The sequence below is a fragment of the Terrapene carolina genome, unplaced genomic scaffold (genome assembly GCF_002925995.2).
Source record: "Terrapene carolina triunguis isolate 2854851 unplaced genomic scaffold, T_m_triunguis-2.0 Scaffold174, whole genome shotgun sequence".
NCBI classification, from domain to species: domain Eukaryota; kingdom Metazoa; phylum Chordata; order Testudines; family Emydidae; genus Terrapene; species Terrapene triunguis.
Window position 1 is genome coordinate 1,459,137 of NW_020664525.1, and position 19,753 is coordinate 1,478,889.

The 19,753-nt window shown below is 39.2% G+C and overlaps 1 protein-coding gene across 6 annotated transcripts in view; it reads left to right on the forward strand.

The window, feature by feature from the left end:
* The window catches only part of LOC112104177 (arf-GAP with GTPase, ANK repeat and PH domain-containing protein 1), a 645,071-nt gene that overhangs the window by 464,120 nt on the left and 161,198 nt on the right, over positions 1–19,753 (forward strand). For all 6 annotated transcript variants that reach the window (XM_024196351.3, XM_024196345.3, XM_024196347.3 and 3 more), the window contains one exon: positions 9,435–9,596. In XM_024196351.3, coding sequence (XP_024052119.1) covers positions 9,435–9,596 — 162 coding nt within the window. The remainder of the gene's footprint in view (positions 1–9,434; positions 9,597–19,753) is intronic.

The following is a 19,753-nucleotide window of genomic DNA, read 5'->3' on the forward strand; positions in this document are numbered from 1 at the left end:
TAACCTATCTGGCTCTAGTCCCTGCTCATGGTACCTAACTGACAATGCTCCTTGCAGTAGACAGTCTTTCTCTCTTCCGCTCCGCCCCCCCCCCCCACACACACACCTCTTACTGACTCATTCTGAATGGGTTTGGGGAGATGCTGTCCAGTTAGTAAGAAGTAGTGGTGCATCTTGATTTCAGCACTGGGCACAAATTCTGCCCTTGGGCCAGCAGGGAAAGGGAAGAAGCACCTTCTTTGAGAGAGTTATGATGGGATCCTAGGTGACATGTTGTCAGATTCCTGAGGGGCGTTTCCAATCGCTGTAGGGAAGGTCATCACAACATGTATGTTAGTAGGCACTGAAGAGAGCACAAGACAAATGGGAAGGTGCTAGAAGATTACTTGCCTCCCACAAAAAGTTAGTCTGCCAAAGGTGATTTCTGCATAGCTCTGGGAATTGGATTCGTTAGGGCAATGGAAGGCTAAAAGAAGGGGGAGCTTAAAGCACTTCTCACAAAAGTGGTGTCTTTCCACTCTCCTCTTCTACACCCTCAGCCCCAGAATAACCCCAAATACAGAAGATTTTTGGCCACAATTTTAGCACAGCGGGCCAAGCTGTGGTCTAATCTACTTGGCAGGGCTGTTTAATGAATTAGAGGGCATTTCAGGAATATGCAGTATCTTGCAACATAAATTCACCCAAGCTGATTTGGTACAATTAACCCTCTGATACCGGGAGTCAGGATTTCCTGACCCTCTGCTCTAATGTATTTTTCATTAGTGTTAACAGCTGGGGAGCTGAGCCCTCTGGCCTTGAGAGGTTTATTTCCTTTTGGAAGAGAAACTCATAGTGATCACGAAGAGCTTAGCGCAAATAAACCATGAATATAGTGAAGGCCGAGTAATGTGCTAGAGCTCACCCTATGCCCTGTCTTCTTCTGTGCTAATGTAATCTATCTCTCTCTCTCTCTCTCTCTCTCTCCTGGTCTCATCTATACACAGTTTCTTGCAAAAAAAAAAAAAATGTATAATGGTAGATTGCCCAACTCTAGCATCATATATTCACCTCTTACTTTGAAAATAGTACACTGGGTGCACCCTGAATAAAACCTCTTACAACTCGGTTGTTTGCCTTGGGGATGGTGGGAAGTCACAAATGCACATACTGCAATGAATGCAGGCCGCTTGCATGCATTTCAATGATCTGTATCTCACTTTTTTATGGTACAGTTGTGAATTATATTCTTTTTGCCTTTGTAATTAGTGGGTGGAACAGATGGTGAAGGCTTAGTTTGAAGTGAGGTGTCCATTAAAGTGACCTGTGCTGCCCAGTGATGGTTCATGATAACATTTTTTTGTTAAGATGAAATATATTGGACAAAGACAGGAGTTACAGGAGCACTCACCATTAGTGTTTCAGTAGATACTAAAATTGTGCAAACAAACTACAGACTTCTGCAGAGCAAATGACTGCTTCAGAATAAGAATACCTTTTATTATCCTCACTCGTATCTAATTTTCATAACGTACAATTTTTGTCGTCTCTGGTTATAATTGAATAGGTGGTACCAGATAGGCATTGAATGGCATGAAATCATGAGTTTGGATAAATCTTCATTAGTGATATTTTAAAGATATTTCTAAATATTATGCAACTGAATTCGGTAGGGTCTAGCAATTTTGTGACATATTTGTGAAGACTATTTAATCAGGCAGTGTATGCCATGTGAATGGGGGGTCTATTCTCCCTACAATCCAGCTGTTTATTTCCCATTAATGAGTTGTTCACACAGGCACTGATGGGAACAATGGTACCCTATTTTCATCCATCTACATTGGGCCTATCATATGGGCAAGTAAATCTTTTGAACTCTCTTTGCAATTTGATGCTGTCCACACTGGCTTAATGAGTAAATAAAGCACAAATTTCATTCCTCATGCATCTTCCAGTGCCTCGTATTAAAAATCTCTCTGTTGAAAGGTGATTTTTTTAAGCATTGACTAAAATAGGGAATGTGCCTTGAATTCTAATCTTGGTGGTCTTTGAAGAGATTAATTGTTTGTGAAAGTGTAATTGAATGATCTGCAAACTGTATCATAACAGGATATTTTATAATATCAGAAAAGAGTTTTAAATGTTCTAAAGCGGTCTACAGCTAGAAAGAGGAATTCTTCTTTTGATGCTGCTTTGGTAGATGAAAACATTTTTGTTCAATAGGAAACCAGCATCTTTTTTTTGCTCATTTGAGACCAGTTCTGGCAACATACTGATATTCATTCAAATATAAATGCCATGTTCACTTTGAAATGCAAATTGTTTAAAGAAAAATAGCATATGGTAGAGGTAAGTACCTTTTCAAATCAGCTCCTACACTTTAGGGTTGTGAGTACAGCTAAAATTATTCTTTGGAAAGAAACTGGAGCCTTTGACACATTGAAGCTTGAACTAATCAAGGCTTCCCAGTAAGCATATACACATATCCATATCAAGGAAATAGTGCTGAGAATACACGGATTAGCATAGTAATTTAACTGCCCCCCTGCTAATCAACTTAAGCAACCAGCTGATGCATATATGATGTATTGGAAGAAGCACTTTTTCAGAACACAGAATGGACTAGGTAGTTGACCATGTATTTCATGTTAATGTTGATATATTGAGAGGGACAGAGAGGGAGACAGATGTAAAAGTGCAGCAAGTCCTTGCTTCTAAGGTTTTTAGATATAAAGGCTTCATAACATATATCTTACCATAATATGCAGAATCTACTTCTCAGTGAACATTGTTGGCTTCATATTTTGAGCTGGCTGGCTTGTCTGCTAAGAGACTGCTATGATTCCTTGCCACTGGCTCTGTATCCTGACATGTAAAGTTAAAGAAATATTGCTTCTTGAAGGTGGAAAGAGGAGTTTGCCTCCTGGAGGAGAAAAATGAGTAGGAGTGTTTCCTGAAGCTTTGTGTGGCAGAACAAGTCCATAAGAACAGCAGTTGGCATTAACAAGGCTCCATTTGGATGCGAGTATGATAGCATTGTTGTCAACTTGACATGACTGAATAAAAGAGTCCGGGCATGTTATAGTTAACCTGAAGGAGGAGTGAAAAATGAGCAATAGATTGGAAAAATATTTAAGTTCAAATAAATATGGTCGTCATTCAAGGATTGGTCCTGTGTCTGGTCAGAGTATGTTTGAGAAAACTCTCTATCTCTTATTCAGTTTTTATGTAGATCAGCCTTTTTGATATGTCAATGACCACATGGGGACTTTTATGCAGTTTGGTTTATTTAAAAAATTTTAGTGACCTCAAACAAGATTGAAAATTGTACTAATGCCTGTGATGGATTAAGGAGCTATTTGGTTGCAAAATCAAGCACAAAGCTGATAAATTGTATCATTGACCACAAAACAAAGCTGCATTATGGATCACCACGAAGTTAGCTTCTCAGATCCTACCATATTTGCTCCCAACTATCCAAAATTCCTCATGAATCTGAATTGACAGAATTAATTATATGATTCTCCTGAGTAATTCACTTTCTCTGTGGTGAAACTAATTTCACAGGCCAAATCATTTTTTCTAAATAAGTTTAAGGAATATATAAAATTTTGAACACTGCAATTTCAATATAAGAATCAACATGTTATGGATATTCTCTGTAAAGTTTTGCTCTTGTATCCCATCAAGGTTTAGAATGTGACTGGGCCTTTTTGTTCTAAATCTAGCTAAACGGCCAGAAAATGTTGACATTCAAAATATCCCTCTCTCCCCCACTCAGCCACCCAATTCAGACTGATGGCAATGTGTTATTCAAGCAAAGTTGTTCAATAATTGTTTTCCATCTTTCCATGATCTCGCAAAAACATTCCATCTTTTCTTTCACATACCAGTTTTCTCCTTCTCTATCTCTGCTATGAAGATTATCGCACAGGAACTCATCAAAAATAACTCTGTCTCTCATTCTATGCCTAGTAGAATGGACAGTTAAAGGTTAAAAATGGGCTTACATAGCATCACTCTTCAGTCCAGCATGTTGGATGCCACTTGTAAGGTCTTTGAGATGTCTTTCCAGGAGTTTCTCAATAGGAAATCTAATTCTGCTTCTAAAAATAATGCATTTCCAAAGCCATTGTATTCTAAAGGTGCTAAAATAGATGCCACGGTGAACAGGAATGCAGGATCATTCTGTTGCGGTGAATATCTGTCACCTTGAATTGGTGATTTTGCTCAATAAAGCTAATTGGGAAGTTAAGATTAATGTAGAAAGTTGAGAACAAGCCTAGAAAAATGCTGTAAACATTCTAAACAAGGCTTAAAACAAGTAAAATATAAAACATAATACATGTAAAAATCTTTACCTTCCTCTATTGTCCAAACTTAAAATTAAGGGAACCCAAAATGATATGTGGATGGGGAGAAGGTACCATTTTGTTGTGTGAGGACTTTAATAAGGAGCAAATAGTTAAGGAGTTTAGAGTTTAATGCGATACAAAAGTGGTTTCTGAGATCAAGGAAGTGCAGGTAGTATTGTTTTGTTTCCAGATGAAAGAAAAAGTGAAAAGACCTGACTTGTTCATCCAGCTGCTTCTAAATTGGTATACCATGACAGAATTTACCTGATTCCAAAACAAACAAACAAAGATTTCTAGTGACCCTACCACTCGGGTCAGCAGCTATCCCACTCAGTAGTCCTCTCCTAACACAAGCTATAAACTAGGCATTATTTCATATATGAGAGAGGAGAATTTCTAATGTGCAACATCTAATGTCCCAAGTTCAGCAGCTAGGAGGCATGATAATATCACATGCTTCCACAGGCAGTATGGGCTTTTTAAGCCATGGATATTAAATATCTTTAGTGTAATCTTATATATATATATATAGTAATAAATATCTTTAGTGTAGTCTATTCTTTGAGATGTGTGACCTCATATATCTCCTAGCTTTGGTCTGAAGACAGGGCAGTGGGCAGGTCAGAAAACCTTGGAGTGCCATGCTCGGAATGCAAGAGTCAACCACCAGGCCAGGGAACATTAAAGCAGAACAAGTCAGCTACTAAGACTGTTTGACACCATAGTATGACCAGATGAGCAGCAACATTTGCTCTTGACCGACATCCGATCTGTACGCTTTTTGTGAGTTTGAAACTGTTTTCAGCTGGGCTATTGGCTCACCTGTACTATACTTTGCTGTGAAGAAAAGATCGCAAAGGACTGTGTTCACTAAGGGCCACAATCCTGCCAACAGTTGTGCATTTTGGTGACTTTGTATCCGAGTAGTCCCTTTGAAGCCAATGGGATTATTTGAATGAATAAAGTTACACATGTGCATGTATGCTTGTAGGATCAGGGTCTATCATAGCAGCTTTCTTGGGGGGAAAGGGAAAATTTCCAACGAACTCTGGCTATGCGCAGGCTAGTTAAGCACTTTACTGTTTGTTTTGGTTTTGAAGAGGAAATGAAGTAGTCTCAGGAAGGCAGAAAAGTTTGTCAGAACAAACCCTTCACAACCCAAGACTGGGACACTGGGGAGTAGGATGGTCTAGGGTCCCCATCTATCCGCAAGCGTTTACAACTGGGTAGTATCAGAAATATCAGCATTAGCAGATCACCCCATCTACTGGAAAAGTGGGTAGTTGTTCTCTGAATACAAATTACAAGCAATCAATTTCTGCTATTTTGCTTCTCCAAAGAGATTGAGATATGGGTTCGATCTGAAGTGTCATATCAGTTTCTGTGTCCGAAGTCTTTAAATATAAAAACTCTGAAATCAGTTCTGAGGGAGTCCTTAAAGGAAATGTGCATTTTATAGATGCCTACTTATTAAGGCCAGAAAAGGTCATTGTGACCATCTAGTCTGACCTCCTACATAACACAGGCCATAGAATTTCACCAAGTTGGTTTTGCATCATGCCCGTAACTTCTGGTTGAGCTAGAGCATATCTATTAGAGTGACTTTCTGTCTTGATTGAAAAGATGTAGTGATGTAGAATCCATCACATCCCTTAGTAAGTTGTTCCAATTGTTTATTATCCTTTCTGTTTGGGGGGGGGGGGGAAGTGTCCTCTTATTAGTCTGAATTTGTCTAGCTTCAGCTTCTAACTATTGGATTTTGTGTTATGCCTTTGTCAGCTAGATTAAAGAGCCCTCTACTAGCATAAATCATGCCATATAGGTTCTTATGGACTTCAAGTTAAGTTGCCTCTTAACTTTCTCTTGTATAAATTGAGCTTCTTTAGTGTCTCACTATAAAACGGGTTTTCCAGACCTCAGATCATTTTTGTAGCTCTTTTCTGAACCCTTTCCAGTGTGCAACATTCTTTTAAAAGTCTGGGCACAGGATTCCTTAAAGGTCTCACCGATGCTGTACCCAGTGATAACATCTCCATACATCTACTCAGTATTCCCCTGCTTATACATCCAAGGATAGTATTTGCCATTTTAGCCACAACATCATACTGGGAGCTCATGTTCAGCTGGCTATCCACAATGACCCGTACATCCTTGTCACTCACTGGTTTCCAAAATACAGCCCCTTTTCCAATAAGTGTGACTTACTTCATAACCTCCTAGATATGACCTTCCATTTAGCTGTATTAGAACATAAGTGAGCCCAACTTACCGTGTGATCCAGATCGCTCTATAGAACTGATTTGTCCTTATTATTTACCACTCCATTAATGTGTGTTATCTGCATACCTTACCAGCAATGATTTATATGTGATCACTGATAAATTATGTAATAGCACTGGGGCAAGGACACATTTCTGTGAGACCCCATTAGAAACACAAAGCAATACAGCTTAGCCTTTCTACAGCTCCCCCACATTTGCAAAATAATAGCACAATAATGTGATGATGAGCTAAGTGATTCACAAATAGTAATGTCTGGTCTCTCTGGTATATGTGTCCCTGTGTGTCTGGTCCGCGTAGGATAAGAGTCTTCTGCAGCTCACAGTCAGAGTTTGGCTCTTTCCCTCAAACTGTAGAGAATCATCTTTCAGCTCTGGATGTTCCTGATGTGTCAGCCAAAATGGAGCTTTCACAATAGTTGTGTTTATTTTTTTTCTCGTTAGCAACTTTCTGACTCAAGTTTTTTTCCCAGACTATAAAACCTGGAGGAAAAGTGTGCTGATACTATATCAGAGAGAGCATGAGCTGGTGCGCAGAGAGATTCATTTGGAGAAAAAGTATTTATTTAATTGGAAAGAATGCAAAAAACTGTGTGTGCTTGATTCAGTATTTTAATGAGACTTCAGTCAAGAGGTGGGGTTCTAATCTGAATCTTCACCACATATGTGCTGTTTTGTGGGCAAGGTTTCGTTGCTGAACTTTACATGTGTTCCTAATGCCTCTTTAGAAAACACTGGCACAGGACGTTCAGATACTAGCCTTAGTAAAAGGCATTAAATTGGTTGTTCAAACAGGCTCAAAAGAAGTGTTCACCTGTTGTAGATTTAACTTGTGACCAGTGTAATAGGTGCCAATCAGACTATGGAGGTCACATGCGTAAAAGAATGGCTCAGAAAAAGGGATTAGAGAGGAAGTCCAGTGGTAAAGGTACTGGCCCAGGACTCAGGAGAACCAGGTTCAAATACATGCTCTGCCATAGGCTTCCTTTGTGGCTTTGGGAAGATATTTAGTCTCTCTCTGCCTCAGTTCCCCATCTGTAAAATACCTCCTGGTTATGTTGAGGACAAATTCATTAAAGATTGGGGTGCTCAGATCTTACAGTAATGGAGGTTATACAAGTACCATAGACAGATAGTGTTTGGTCTCAGGGAGGCAATCTCACAAACTCTAATGAGAATCATAGAATATCAGGATTGGAAGGGACCTCAGGAGGTCATCTAGCACAAAGTATTTCACAAAGCTCTTCTTTCTTTCAAAACACTGCTGTTGGGAAAAGTCGTCATGATGGAACTGGGAGTCAGGAGATCTGGGTTTTATTTCCCGCTCTGCTACAGTCTTCCTCTGTGATCTTTGGTCATTTCCCACTTTTTCCACAGGTTAAATAATAGTAGATAATAATAAACTCCCTCACAAGAGTGTTGAATCTTAATTCACCAATGTTTCTGAACTCATCAATGGTTGTCGAATTGAAAGTGATATGGAAGTGCAAAGTTTTTGTATGAAAGTATCTTAAAAGTGTGTGTATGTACACATAGAATAGAGAGAGTCTTCAGTAGCAAAGAATTGCAAGGTGCTTTACAAACTTTACTAACTGTACGTTGTATGTAGGTTTAGATGACTTTGCTTCCAATTCAGCTCTGCTGGAAAACCATTACCAGTTATTTTGTCTTTGGATGAAAATACTAAATGCTTTAAATCTGTCTCTAAAAATAGTATTCTTAAAGCCATTTAACCCTACTGTAGGATAGCCTTAACAATGGATTCACAATGTCCACTGTGTTTTGGTAAAGTCTGCCATGAAGAGATTGCAGCTATTAGAACATTCTTACAAAAATCAAACTAACACTTTAAAAATATTTTAAATTTGTTTAAACAGTAAATTGTAAATCAGTAATGGAGTATGTGATTAAAAACTAAACTGCAGAGTGAAATTTCTAGCGCATGTCAAACACAAGAACAGGAAAGATAGACTGAGACCACTGGAAGTCTAAGTTCATGAAAAGGGTTTTCTTTGTTTTGTCACTAAACTTGATTCAACTAGATCACTGTTTAGCTATTTCCTCCATTAAACTTTTTATTGAACTATTATCTGTCACAGCCCTTATGGATCATGAAAGCACTAAACCCATTTGCCCCCTGGTATTGCCTCCAGGTTGGTGATAGTTAAGTCTGTGGAAGATGGGTTTTATAGTTTTATAGTTGATTTTATGCTACTAGTACCAGTTTATTTACTGGCACTGTAGATTTTTCAATTTTGGCTTTATTCAGGGGGGGATACTCAATTAAAATAATTGAATTAGGATAAGAGGGTTTGAAGTGTCTCCATTTGATGAAGTTATTACACGTTTCGTATGTTAGAGTTATGTTTAGAGGGTCATGTTACATTTTCAGGACTTGCTTTTGTAAGGGTACAATGGATGGTTTGCTTAATGCTTATTAGTTTTTAAGGATTGGGTTTTTTCAGCATGTCTTTTATGCACTAAGCCAACACTTCCCAAAGCGTGAGGCACACGCCCACAAGGTGGGTAGGAAGGACTAGCTAGGGCAGTGCAGAGGATATATAAACTAAGATGTGTAGGCTTTTAACAACATATATCAGGGATGCACTGGGGGCTTGCAAGTATTTCCATTTTCTAGAAAAGGGTCGGGGGAACTCAGCTTCCAAAAGTTTAGCGAACACTGCATTCAAGTGCTGCTGCTGTTCTCCACATTAATGAAATTAGTGCTATCTCTGCTCTGTGGTACTGTAAGATTTATTCTCCTTAATGTGAATCAGCATTATCTTGTATAGTAACGGGGTTTTTTTTTGTTTGTTTCTAGGAAATGTGACTACTAGTACGTCTGTGTCTCAGATGGCAAGTGGGATCAGTCTAGTCTCCTTCAACAGTCGCCCCGATGGTATGCATCAGCGTTCCTACTCAGTTTCCAGTGCTGACCAATGGAGTGAGGCGACAGTCATTGCAAACTCTGGCATCAGCAGTGGTAAGAGACAAGTTGGGTTTTTTGCTAGAGTTCTTCTGTGTGGACTTATGTCACTCATCTGGGTACATTGTCCCAAGCAAAGCTGCAACCATTTAAACAGAACAAAAAGGATGAGAAGGGGGGAGAAGAACATAAATTAACAAAACATCTCTTCCTGTGGCATGGAAAGGCTAGGAGTGCTGTGGAAGCAGCGAACGTAACTGCACCAGGAAGGAGATGCCTTGTGTTGTCAACTACTCCATACCTGAAATTTCACATAGGCCCAAAATTATTAAAAGCATAGCAAAGCCAGGGTTGTTTTCTAAGTGCATAGCTTCCAAGACATCTTCACTGCATCTGTGAATGAAGGTACACAGTTCTCATCCCCTTATTCCCTTTGTTTGTGGTCTTAAGTGTTGAACTATTTATTATTTTATTTTTATTGTTGTAATTGGCTAGCTGTAGGCACAGCCAGCCTTTGGAATGAATCCCACAGCCACTGTCTCCATAACCTCAATTGGAGGAATTTGTAAATGTCAGGACTACTCTGTTTCCTTTCTTAAAGACGTTTCTAGCCATCTCTCTTGTGAAGAGAGCCTTGAAACTGCTGACCAATCACAAGGGTTGCAAGTTTGTCATAGTGATTTGTCCAACAAAATCACAGTTGTCATTGATATCTTGATTTCTGAAAAGATCCCAGACCAATTTGATGTTGCGTCAGAGGTGTTGCCTGAGCTGCTATAAGCTCCCTACAAACTTGTAGCAGACTGTTTTCAGTTGAGCTTGTTCCTCTACTAAGCACACATTGTGGGCTTTGGCCTCAAGGGGGAATGTCTGAATAGCATGAAAGGTGCTGTGGTCCAGTGGACTACACATGGGATTGAGAACAAGAGAGTCCTTTATTCCAATCTTAGGTCTAACACACAATCTGTCTGTGACCTTGGTCAAGTCACTTCCTGCCTTAGTAGTCCCATCTGTAAAATGGGGCTATACTACTCGCCTCACATAGGGAGTTGTGAAGATTCCATTAATGTTAGTAATGCACTATGCAAGTGCTAAATTTTTAGTATTTGAAAGAGCGGCAAGGGGAAGCACCATGGAGAGCCCACGAAAGTATGGTGGAAGTAATGGAATGGAGAAATCATAAAGTGGAAAGCAAAGGGAACCTTGAACAGAGTAAATGGAGGAAGGGTGTGAACAACATGGGATGAAGTGACCGTGAAAGAGAATTAGAGAAAAAGAAACTGCTGCTTTTGAGGCTACTCCTTAAAATAGTGACAGTTATAAGGGTCTCAGAAGGACACATTTTGTGGTGCGTGCACACACGCACACAGCTGTTGCTGTTTTGGGTGTATCTGCTGATCTTAGCTTTTTGTCTCTTATGTGGGCAAGCCCTACAGCATTCATGAGTGTGTTACCTATGCTGGTATGAAAAAGAGGCCTTCCCTTTCTCCTACACCCAGCTACATTTTATACCTCTTACATTAAGGACATCTAATTCTGTTTTATGACTTGGCAATCATATGTAATTACTTCTGGATCATAAGAGACAACAGCCAGGGTCAGCTGTGCTCCATTTACTCAAAGGATACAGGAAGACTGAGAAGTAAATAACGATAGAAACGTGATATTTGCATCATTTCCTGCTTTGCTCTTTTACATTTTGAAAATACTGGGAGAACTTCTTTTCACTAGGTCTTAGACAAACAAATGTCAACATAAACATTAACTATTGTGATCGATAAAACTATTTCAAAAACTCAAAAATGATTCATCTCCATCAGTGTACCCTCTTTCTCTTAGATTGTAGAACTTATCCTTTATGCTGGCAGTTGACACATGAAAAACCCTTTTTAATTTCAGCTTTTTTGCCCCAATAAAAGGTTTTGAATTTTAGAATCATAAAAAGATAATGCTGTGAAAGCAGCAGGGATAGGGAGAAGCTAAGCATCTTTTGGAATTCAAATGCCAATGTACTGGAGAATATGCCTGCTTATTGTCACATGGTTTTATTGTAGACAAAATAACATATTGGGATTCAATTTTTCTCTGCACCTTTTTTCACATTAAATTAATACTTTGTGTGGCTCCGGAGAACTTTTCAAAGTCTTCCTATCCAGACCTTTGGTTTCCTGGGGCTTCAGTCTTTTAAGCAGCTGTGAACATCTCCTAATTAGATAAATTACTTTGTAGTGGGCAGAGCCACAAAACAGGAGGTGCTGGTTAAATTAAAGGGGAAAAAATAGAAAAATCCATTCTCTGAAATGGAATGCCCCACTGCTTTATGACTATTACTGTTGTAAGGTTTTACATTTAAGTACCTGAGGTTTAAAATTAAATGTCTAATATAATTTGGCACTGGTAACAGGAAGCCTGTGACTGCCCTTAGAGAAAATCTAGACAGCTTAGTTCAATGTTTCAAATTGCTGTCTGCTTGATAGTGAGCAAATCATAGGTTTGGATCGCTATTTAGCTAAATACCACATGCTGCTCAGCATAATTTTAAATGCAGTAACATGTTCGTCTTTAAGTTTCTGAATTTAAAAAGACTGTTCCAGGACTACATGAAAATTTTTTTTACCTTTTTTCTTACTCTTGTAAGTGTTTGACAGAAGTAATTTTAGCAGCAAGAGAATAAAAACTGGGGGCAGTAAATCCCTGTCTGGGAACCTCTTGTATAGATTCTTTATGGACCTAGAATTGATCTACATGTCAGATCCTGATGTAGCTTAAACTGTTTATCACCCTAATGGCAGAAGTAAGACCATGAACATCAACTTATAATCCTCTGTGAAAAAAATTGGTGTTTGCAGTCAATGAAGGAGCACCTTAGGTTTATTGATAGATTTAGAACAATTACATCTGCAACAACTATTGGCTGATGGGTTTTCTTGAATCTGATTGGAAGCCTGTGATATTTTTTTTTCTTTGATTAATCATTTTCTTGATGGATAATTTTCTTTAAAGGTGTGGCTTCACACTCCTGGGGATAGGAGGGTCATATGGTCTCTGGGGAGCTATTCCTAACTTGCTTAGTTGTTAAATTTTACTTCAAGACAAGATCCTTTGTGTGTGCTTCACACATGCTTTTAGTGGTACTAAGTAAATACTGCCTCTGTTCATCTAACCATCAGTTCCATTTTTTTTCTTGGCACAGGAAGGAAGTACACACCCACTTTTTCATTTTCTTCAAATTGTTCTAGTTTTCTCTTGGTTAGTATTTAGACTTCAGAGTTCTTGTTTGTATTTTATTATTTTATATTGTAATAAATGGAAATAGCTGTATTTTGCTGGGCCTATGAATTTTTGGTCAATCATTGGCTGTTGCTCGAATTATGAAGTATCTCAAGCTTGCGTAGGAAATTCATTCTTCCAGAGGAAAATATCAGTTGATATTACTAGCACTTGATACAATCACTGGTGAATACTGATCACATCTGTTCTCTATTACATACAATTTATAGATCTTAACAGAGCTCGAGAGAGAAATTCCGTGATCTTAATAGGACCATCTCTTTTGATAAAAGGTGACCATAGCCAATTTTATGAGATCAGGAAACTAAGTTCTCCAGACCTCATTAACAAAAGGCTGAACATTTCTTTTCCATCCCAAGATATGCAATGCAGCTCATTCATTCTCTCTTCTCAGAAGTTCATTCACCCTCTCTTCTGAGAAGTTAGGATTTAAGGTTTGATTTGTTGGAATGTGTCCCAAAAATAGTATATTAGATACTCTTTCCATTTCAAGCATAACAAATGTTTATATGTAATAATAGTAATGATAATACCTAGCTCTTGCATAAGTTCTAGTGCCTCAAACCAGATTAATTCACATGTGACAGGGTATTTGTACTCTGCTTTTATGGAGCACCACGTATATTTCTAGAATAAATTATTACCATATTGTCATATGAAATCTTCTTGAATGCCATCTGCATATATTTAATCTCTGAAAGATGGTTTATTGTATTTACAGTGTCATCTCTTCAGTAACTTGTATAAAGCACAACACCTAGTTTCTATTCAGTCTCCAGCAGTTTGGTGTTATCAGGGTTTATCAACCTCAAATTAAGTTCCTGCTGTGCCAGGGGATACAACTGGTATTTTGAGCTTGTACATTTATGCAAACCTTACCCAGGTTACTTTTCTGATGGCAATCACTTTGTCTCGTACAATTAGTGAGTTACGGGCTCTGAAGACCTACGGTACATTTGAATAGAGAGGCTTGGCTTTGTGTGCACACTCAGGAAGTTTCTTCTGGCAGTAGTGTCAAAACTCAATTTTGAAGGTGAACTGGAAAGATTTTAGTTTTAAAGAATCATTTATAATCCCAAATCAATAACAAAGTTCGGGTAAGGTAAACTATATTGTATTTTTAATACATTCACAAAGCTTTTCAAAATTAGTTCCTCTGTCACTTATCTGCTAAGTCTTGCATACAAGATTTGGAACGTTCCCTGTAATAGTTAGTATCTTCACAAAACCCTCTAAAATAATGCTGGGATTCCTGTTTCAGGTGGTAATATCATCAATGGTTACAGAACATGTACAGAATCCTGAACTCAAGTCTCAAGTAGTAAACGAGAAGGAATGGATTTTCAAATCTTCTCTTTTAAAATGCAAATGTGTGTGTTTGTTTTTTACTTTGTTTATACACACAGGTCAGGTTACTGCTTTCTGGTTTTCAAATTAAATGTTTACATTTTGCTTTCAAACAAGTATTGCAGTGCCACTATTTTCTAATTCTTTCTAGCTTTCAACTTGGGGAAGCTTTGTTCTGCAAATTAGTTGCATCAACAAAGTCTCTTTGAAAAGTGGGGAACGCCATTAGAGAATTAATCCACCATTTTTGTTTTTCTGTAAGAGTGGAACATAAAGCAAGCCTGTGTCCAAAAGAACCTTTTCTGATAACCTATCAGTGTGCATCTGTCACTGTTGCACCATAGTAGCAACATTGAAATTTGAAGGGGTATGTCACAACTCAATCAATCATGTTGCAGCATCTACAAAACAGGCTTTGGCCAGTCCCACCAGATGAGATCTGCAAGGCTGCAACATGGTATTTTGACCATACATTTTCCAATCATCATTACAGTATTTTGGTGTAGTAACAAAAACAAAACAACAACAACAAAGGTTTAAGGTTTGGGCTATTACCTAGCTGAGTGCTCATATCTTCCCTATTTCTTAATGTGCTTTTTATCTGCTATAAGATAGGTTCTTAATCAGAATATAAAGAATGATCTAAACAAAATGCTAAGCTGCTACTTAAAAGGGCTTGATTAAGGTCTTAGTCAAAGAAGTTTACTTATATTTGACACTTCTTAAGAAAGATTTTCTTCCTCCTCTATTCATCTAATAGCAGACGAGTGGTGGCTGGTTATATTACCATGCAGTATTTATCTTTCCATCAGAAAGAAATCTCTCTTGGTTTTCTAGCAATATAAATCCTACAGCCAATTTTCTTTCTCTTTAGAGAAATGAGATGGTTTTAAGTAGATTTCTGTGCATGTAGTGCTGTTCTCCCATTTAACAGTTGGTTAGTGTTCTGGAGTTTGCTGTAGTGTCAATTATTTTTAACTTATATAATTCACTGCATATACAAATGTAAAAATAATTTTAAATTGTTGTTTATCTTAAACAAAAAGGAAAGAAACAGTATGCAAAGAAAAAATCTCTACACACAAACTCCCTTCTCGCTACAAAGCAAACCACTCCCTGCAGAAAGTCAGTGTGTCAGAATAGCAGGGAAAACAAATTCCACAATGAAGATCCCTCTACTAAGAACACCATGAAGCAATGGGCTAAATTTTCCAAATTGAATAGTGTGATACCATCAAGGGACTTAATAATTACAGGACAGGTGCTTAGCACATTCTGAAAACCAGCTCCCTCAGAGTGCCTGAATACGGACACCTCAAAATTGGGGCACCCAGATTCACTAGTCTCTCTTGGAAAATTGTATCTCTCATGCTTCAGCCAACTACAATTTATCTGGCATGCATGGAACACAGGCTAATCTCTTGGGTATCTAAAACTCTAACCGTATAGTGACAACAATGTCAGCTCCTTCACCCATATGTGAAAATTATTAGGAAGCCAGTTCAGTTTTTGTGGATGACGCATCTTCTTTGCAGCTAATAGTGCCTAACTGGGAAACAGCTACATTCTGTATTACTTCTAGATTCAGAATGCTCTTAAAATTTAGCCCCAAGTAAAAAGCATTGCAGTTCTCCAACCTGGAGTTACCCAAAATAAGGATAGAGATGTCAAGATCCAGACTTAAGGGGAATAGTTGCAAAAGTGCAGATAAAAAAGATGCTTTTGGTCTCTCACATCACTGGGATTCCCAGAACAAATTGTGAATTAATTAAAAGGCAGCACCTTCCTGATCTCAAAACAGAGGACAGAACTCTCCTTATCATATGTTCGAGATCCTTCCCCCAACCCCTAGTCATCATCACCAACTTGTCCAGATTAGCCTTCAGCCAGTTTGCTCTCATCCAGAGTGCATTTCTCACTAGACATTATATCCATCTATCTTGGTGCTATACAGGGTCCTCATCACCACAGTATCAGAGCACCGTGCTAAAGTACAGACTCTGACTTCTGTGTTCTTATGGGAGTGACACACAGCAGCTCATATCATTTGCATGTTCGTAGTCTTGGCTGCATATTATGTCATACTTTCCCTTAGCAGCATCACATGTGTGTTAAACTGGAGGGGGCCACAGGATAGAGCCGTGAGGAAACCTATAAAAGATGTCAAAAAACAATCTGTAGAACTGCTTGAGAGGGAAGAAACAAGACCGGTTCAGAACTAAAGGTTACTTAGAATCAAAAGCTGCTAACACATATAAAGAAAAGTCATCATGGACACCTGGTCATTGTCCACCATCATGAGATCATCAACCAACAGGACCAGTGTGGTCTGTATCATGCGTAGGCCTAAAAATAGATTGAGATAAATGAAGGAAATCTGAGAGCTCCAAAGGGCACTGCAGTTGCCTGATTATAATTTTCTCATGGTCTGACTGGATAAGGAAAAATTAGTTAATAGCAGCAACACATGGTGGTTCCTTGGGCAAATCCCTGATGACTTAAATTAAGTGAAGCAAAGTACCCTATCTCTCTATAGGAAGATATTGTTAATCTCAGCCATCAGGAAATCCAGTGCTTCCCAGTTGCTTTTCACAAGACTTGAAGACCATTGATCCAATTGGCAGGTTGTATGCTAAGCTCCCTGATTAATGCTAGAATCTCATTGAGGAGTTTCTGCTAGCTTCCCTCAGTGAAAACGCTATATTTGTGCTCTCCACACATGGAAAAGGCCCGGCTGGGACCGTCAAATCCTGGAAATAAATGCATGTCTACACAGATGGCGTCAGCAAAAAGGCTTTGGCTTTTGACAACGAGTTGATGTTCCAGGAAAGAGGATTACCGTGTTGGAAGGGGCTCCATCTATCAAATACTGGGAAGAGCATCTTTGGACATCGTCTGGCTAACCTTATAAAGAGAGCTTTAAACTAGGTCTTATGAGGGGTGGCGACAAAAATCCAGCCAATGCACATCTAGGCTCAAGTAATGAAGACAAGGAAAAGGGGCAAATTTCTGGACAAGGACTTGAAACCACCATTGCATTAAAAAGGCAAGAAGAAAAGCAACAGGGCAGTCTGTAAAATAGCTTGGATGCCTGTATACAAATGCAAGGAGTATGGGGAACAAGCAGGATGAACTGGAAGTCATATAATATGAAGAAAATTATGACTTAATTGGCATTACAGAGACTTGGCGGCACATCTCCCATGATTGGAGTACCAGCACTGAGGGATATCGCTTGTTCCAGAAGGACAGGTATGGGAAAAAAGGAGGCGGCATTGCACTGTACGTCAAGAATGTATACACTTGCTCCGAGGTCCAAGAGGAAGTGAGCGACAGACCTACTGAGAGTCTCTGGGTGAGGGTAAAAAGGGAAAAGAATAGTAGCGATATTATGGTGGGGATCTATTGTAACCCCCCCCCCCTCCAAAATCAGGAAGAGGAAGTGGAGGAGTCGTTCTACAAGTAGATGGTAAGATTAGCTAACCACACATGAGCTAGTATTAATGGGGGATTTTAACTTCCCTGATATCTCTTGGAAGACTATTACAGCAAAACATAATACATCCGGCAAGTTCTTAGCATGTGTAGGGGACAACTTTCTGATTCAGAAAGTTAAGAAAACAACTAAGGGGTCATCCATTCTACATCTGATTTTGACGAACCGGGATGAATTAGTTGTGAACATGAAGGTCGATGGAAACTTGGAAGTGATCATGATCTGATGGAATTCATGATCCCATGGAAATGAGGACATGACGACAGCAAAACGAGGACACTGGACTTCAGAAAGGCAGATTTCAGCCAACTCAGAGACACAGTAGGCAAGATCCCATGGAAAGACTACAAGGAGTCCGGTGGTCCATGCATCTGAAGACGTGGGTTTTTTACCCAAGAAAGCTTATGCCCAAATAAATCTGTTAGTCTTTAAGGTGCCACCGGACTCCTTGTTGTTTTTGTGGATACAGACTAACACGGCTACCCCGATACATGGAAAGACTAATTAGGAAGAAAAAGAGTCGAAGGGGACTGACAGTTCCTAAAGATGTAATATTAGAGGGTCAACATCAAGCTATTCCAGTGCAGAGGAAAGATGAGACGACCCATGGGAGGCCAGTTTAGCTGCGCAAAGAGCGTTTTAGCAATCTAAAAACCAAAAGGGATACACCTAGGGAATTGAAGGTGGGGGAATGTCCCCAAAGTAGTACATATGGGAATAGTGCAAGTGTGTAGGGATAAAATTAGGAAAGCCAACACTAAGAATGAGTTGGAGCTGGCAAGAAACATTAGACAACAAGAAGGGGTTCTTCAAATGTGTCAGACAAAAAAGAAAAATCAGGGATAGTATGGGTCCTCCGCTCAATGGAGAAGGTGAACTGGTAACGGAAGATGATAGGAAGGGTCAATACCTACTTTGCTTCTGTCTTCTCACAAAAAATAAAATGTGACCGGATGACTAGTTACCATAGACAATAAAGGGGAAGGGATGCAGATCGGGATACATAAAGAGCACGTCAGAGATCTTCTGGCCAATTTGAATTAATTCAGATCAGCGGGGCCTGATGCTATTCATCCCAGAGAATTGAAGGAATCAGCTGAAGCGGAGCCACTGGCAATAATATTTGGCAAGATCTTGGATGACAGGAGAGGTCCCAGAAGACTGGAAGGGCTAATGTAGTGCCCCTCTTTAAAAACAGCGAAAAGAAGGAGCTGGGAAACTACAGACCAGTCAGCCTGACTTCGATACCTGGGAAGCTACTAGAACAATGTATAAAACATTCAATTTGCAAATACCTGGAGGATAACGGGGTAATCACTAGCAGCCAGCATGGATTTACTAAGAACAAACCATGCCAAACCAGCTTGCTTTCCTTCTTTGACAGGGTAACCAGTTTGGTGGATAGGAGGAATGTGGTGAACATAATATACCTGGACTTCAGCCAGGCTTTTGACAAAGTCCCACAGGGCATTCTGATAAATAAACTGGAGAAATGTGGGCTCAACAGCAGATACATTCTTTGTTAAACAAGTGCAAAAAAAGTGTGTGGAATAAATGGAATGATGTCAGATTGAAGGGAGGTCTCAAGTGGGGTTTCACAGGGATCTTTTCTGGGTCTGGTGTTGTTTAACATCTTTATTAATGACCTTGATGTAGGAATGGAGAGTATATTGATCAAATTTTCAGATAACACAAAGCTGGGGGGGTTGCAAGCACTTTGAAGGATAGAGCTAAATTTCAGAGGGATCTTGATAAATTGGAGAACTGGGCTATAGCCAACAAAATGAAATTCAACAATGACAAATGTAAGGTGCTGTATTTAGGGAAGAAAAACCAAATGCACAAATACAGAATGGGGGATAACTGGCTTGGCGGCAGCACTGCTGAGAAGGATCTGTGGTGGATCACAGCCTCAGCATGAGTTAGCAATGCAAGGCTGTTGCAAAAAAAAGCAAATGCAATTTTAGGTTGCATTAACACAAGCATAGCATGCAAGTCACAGGGCGTTATAGTACTTATCTAGTCAGCGCTGGTTAGGCCTCAGCTGGAGTACTCTGTACAATTTTGGTCACCAGTGTAT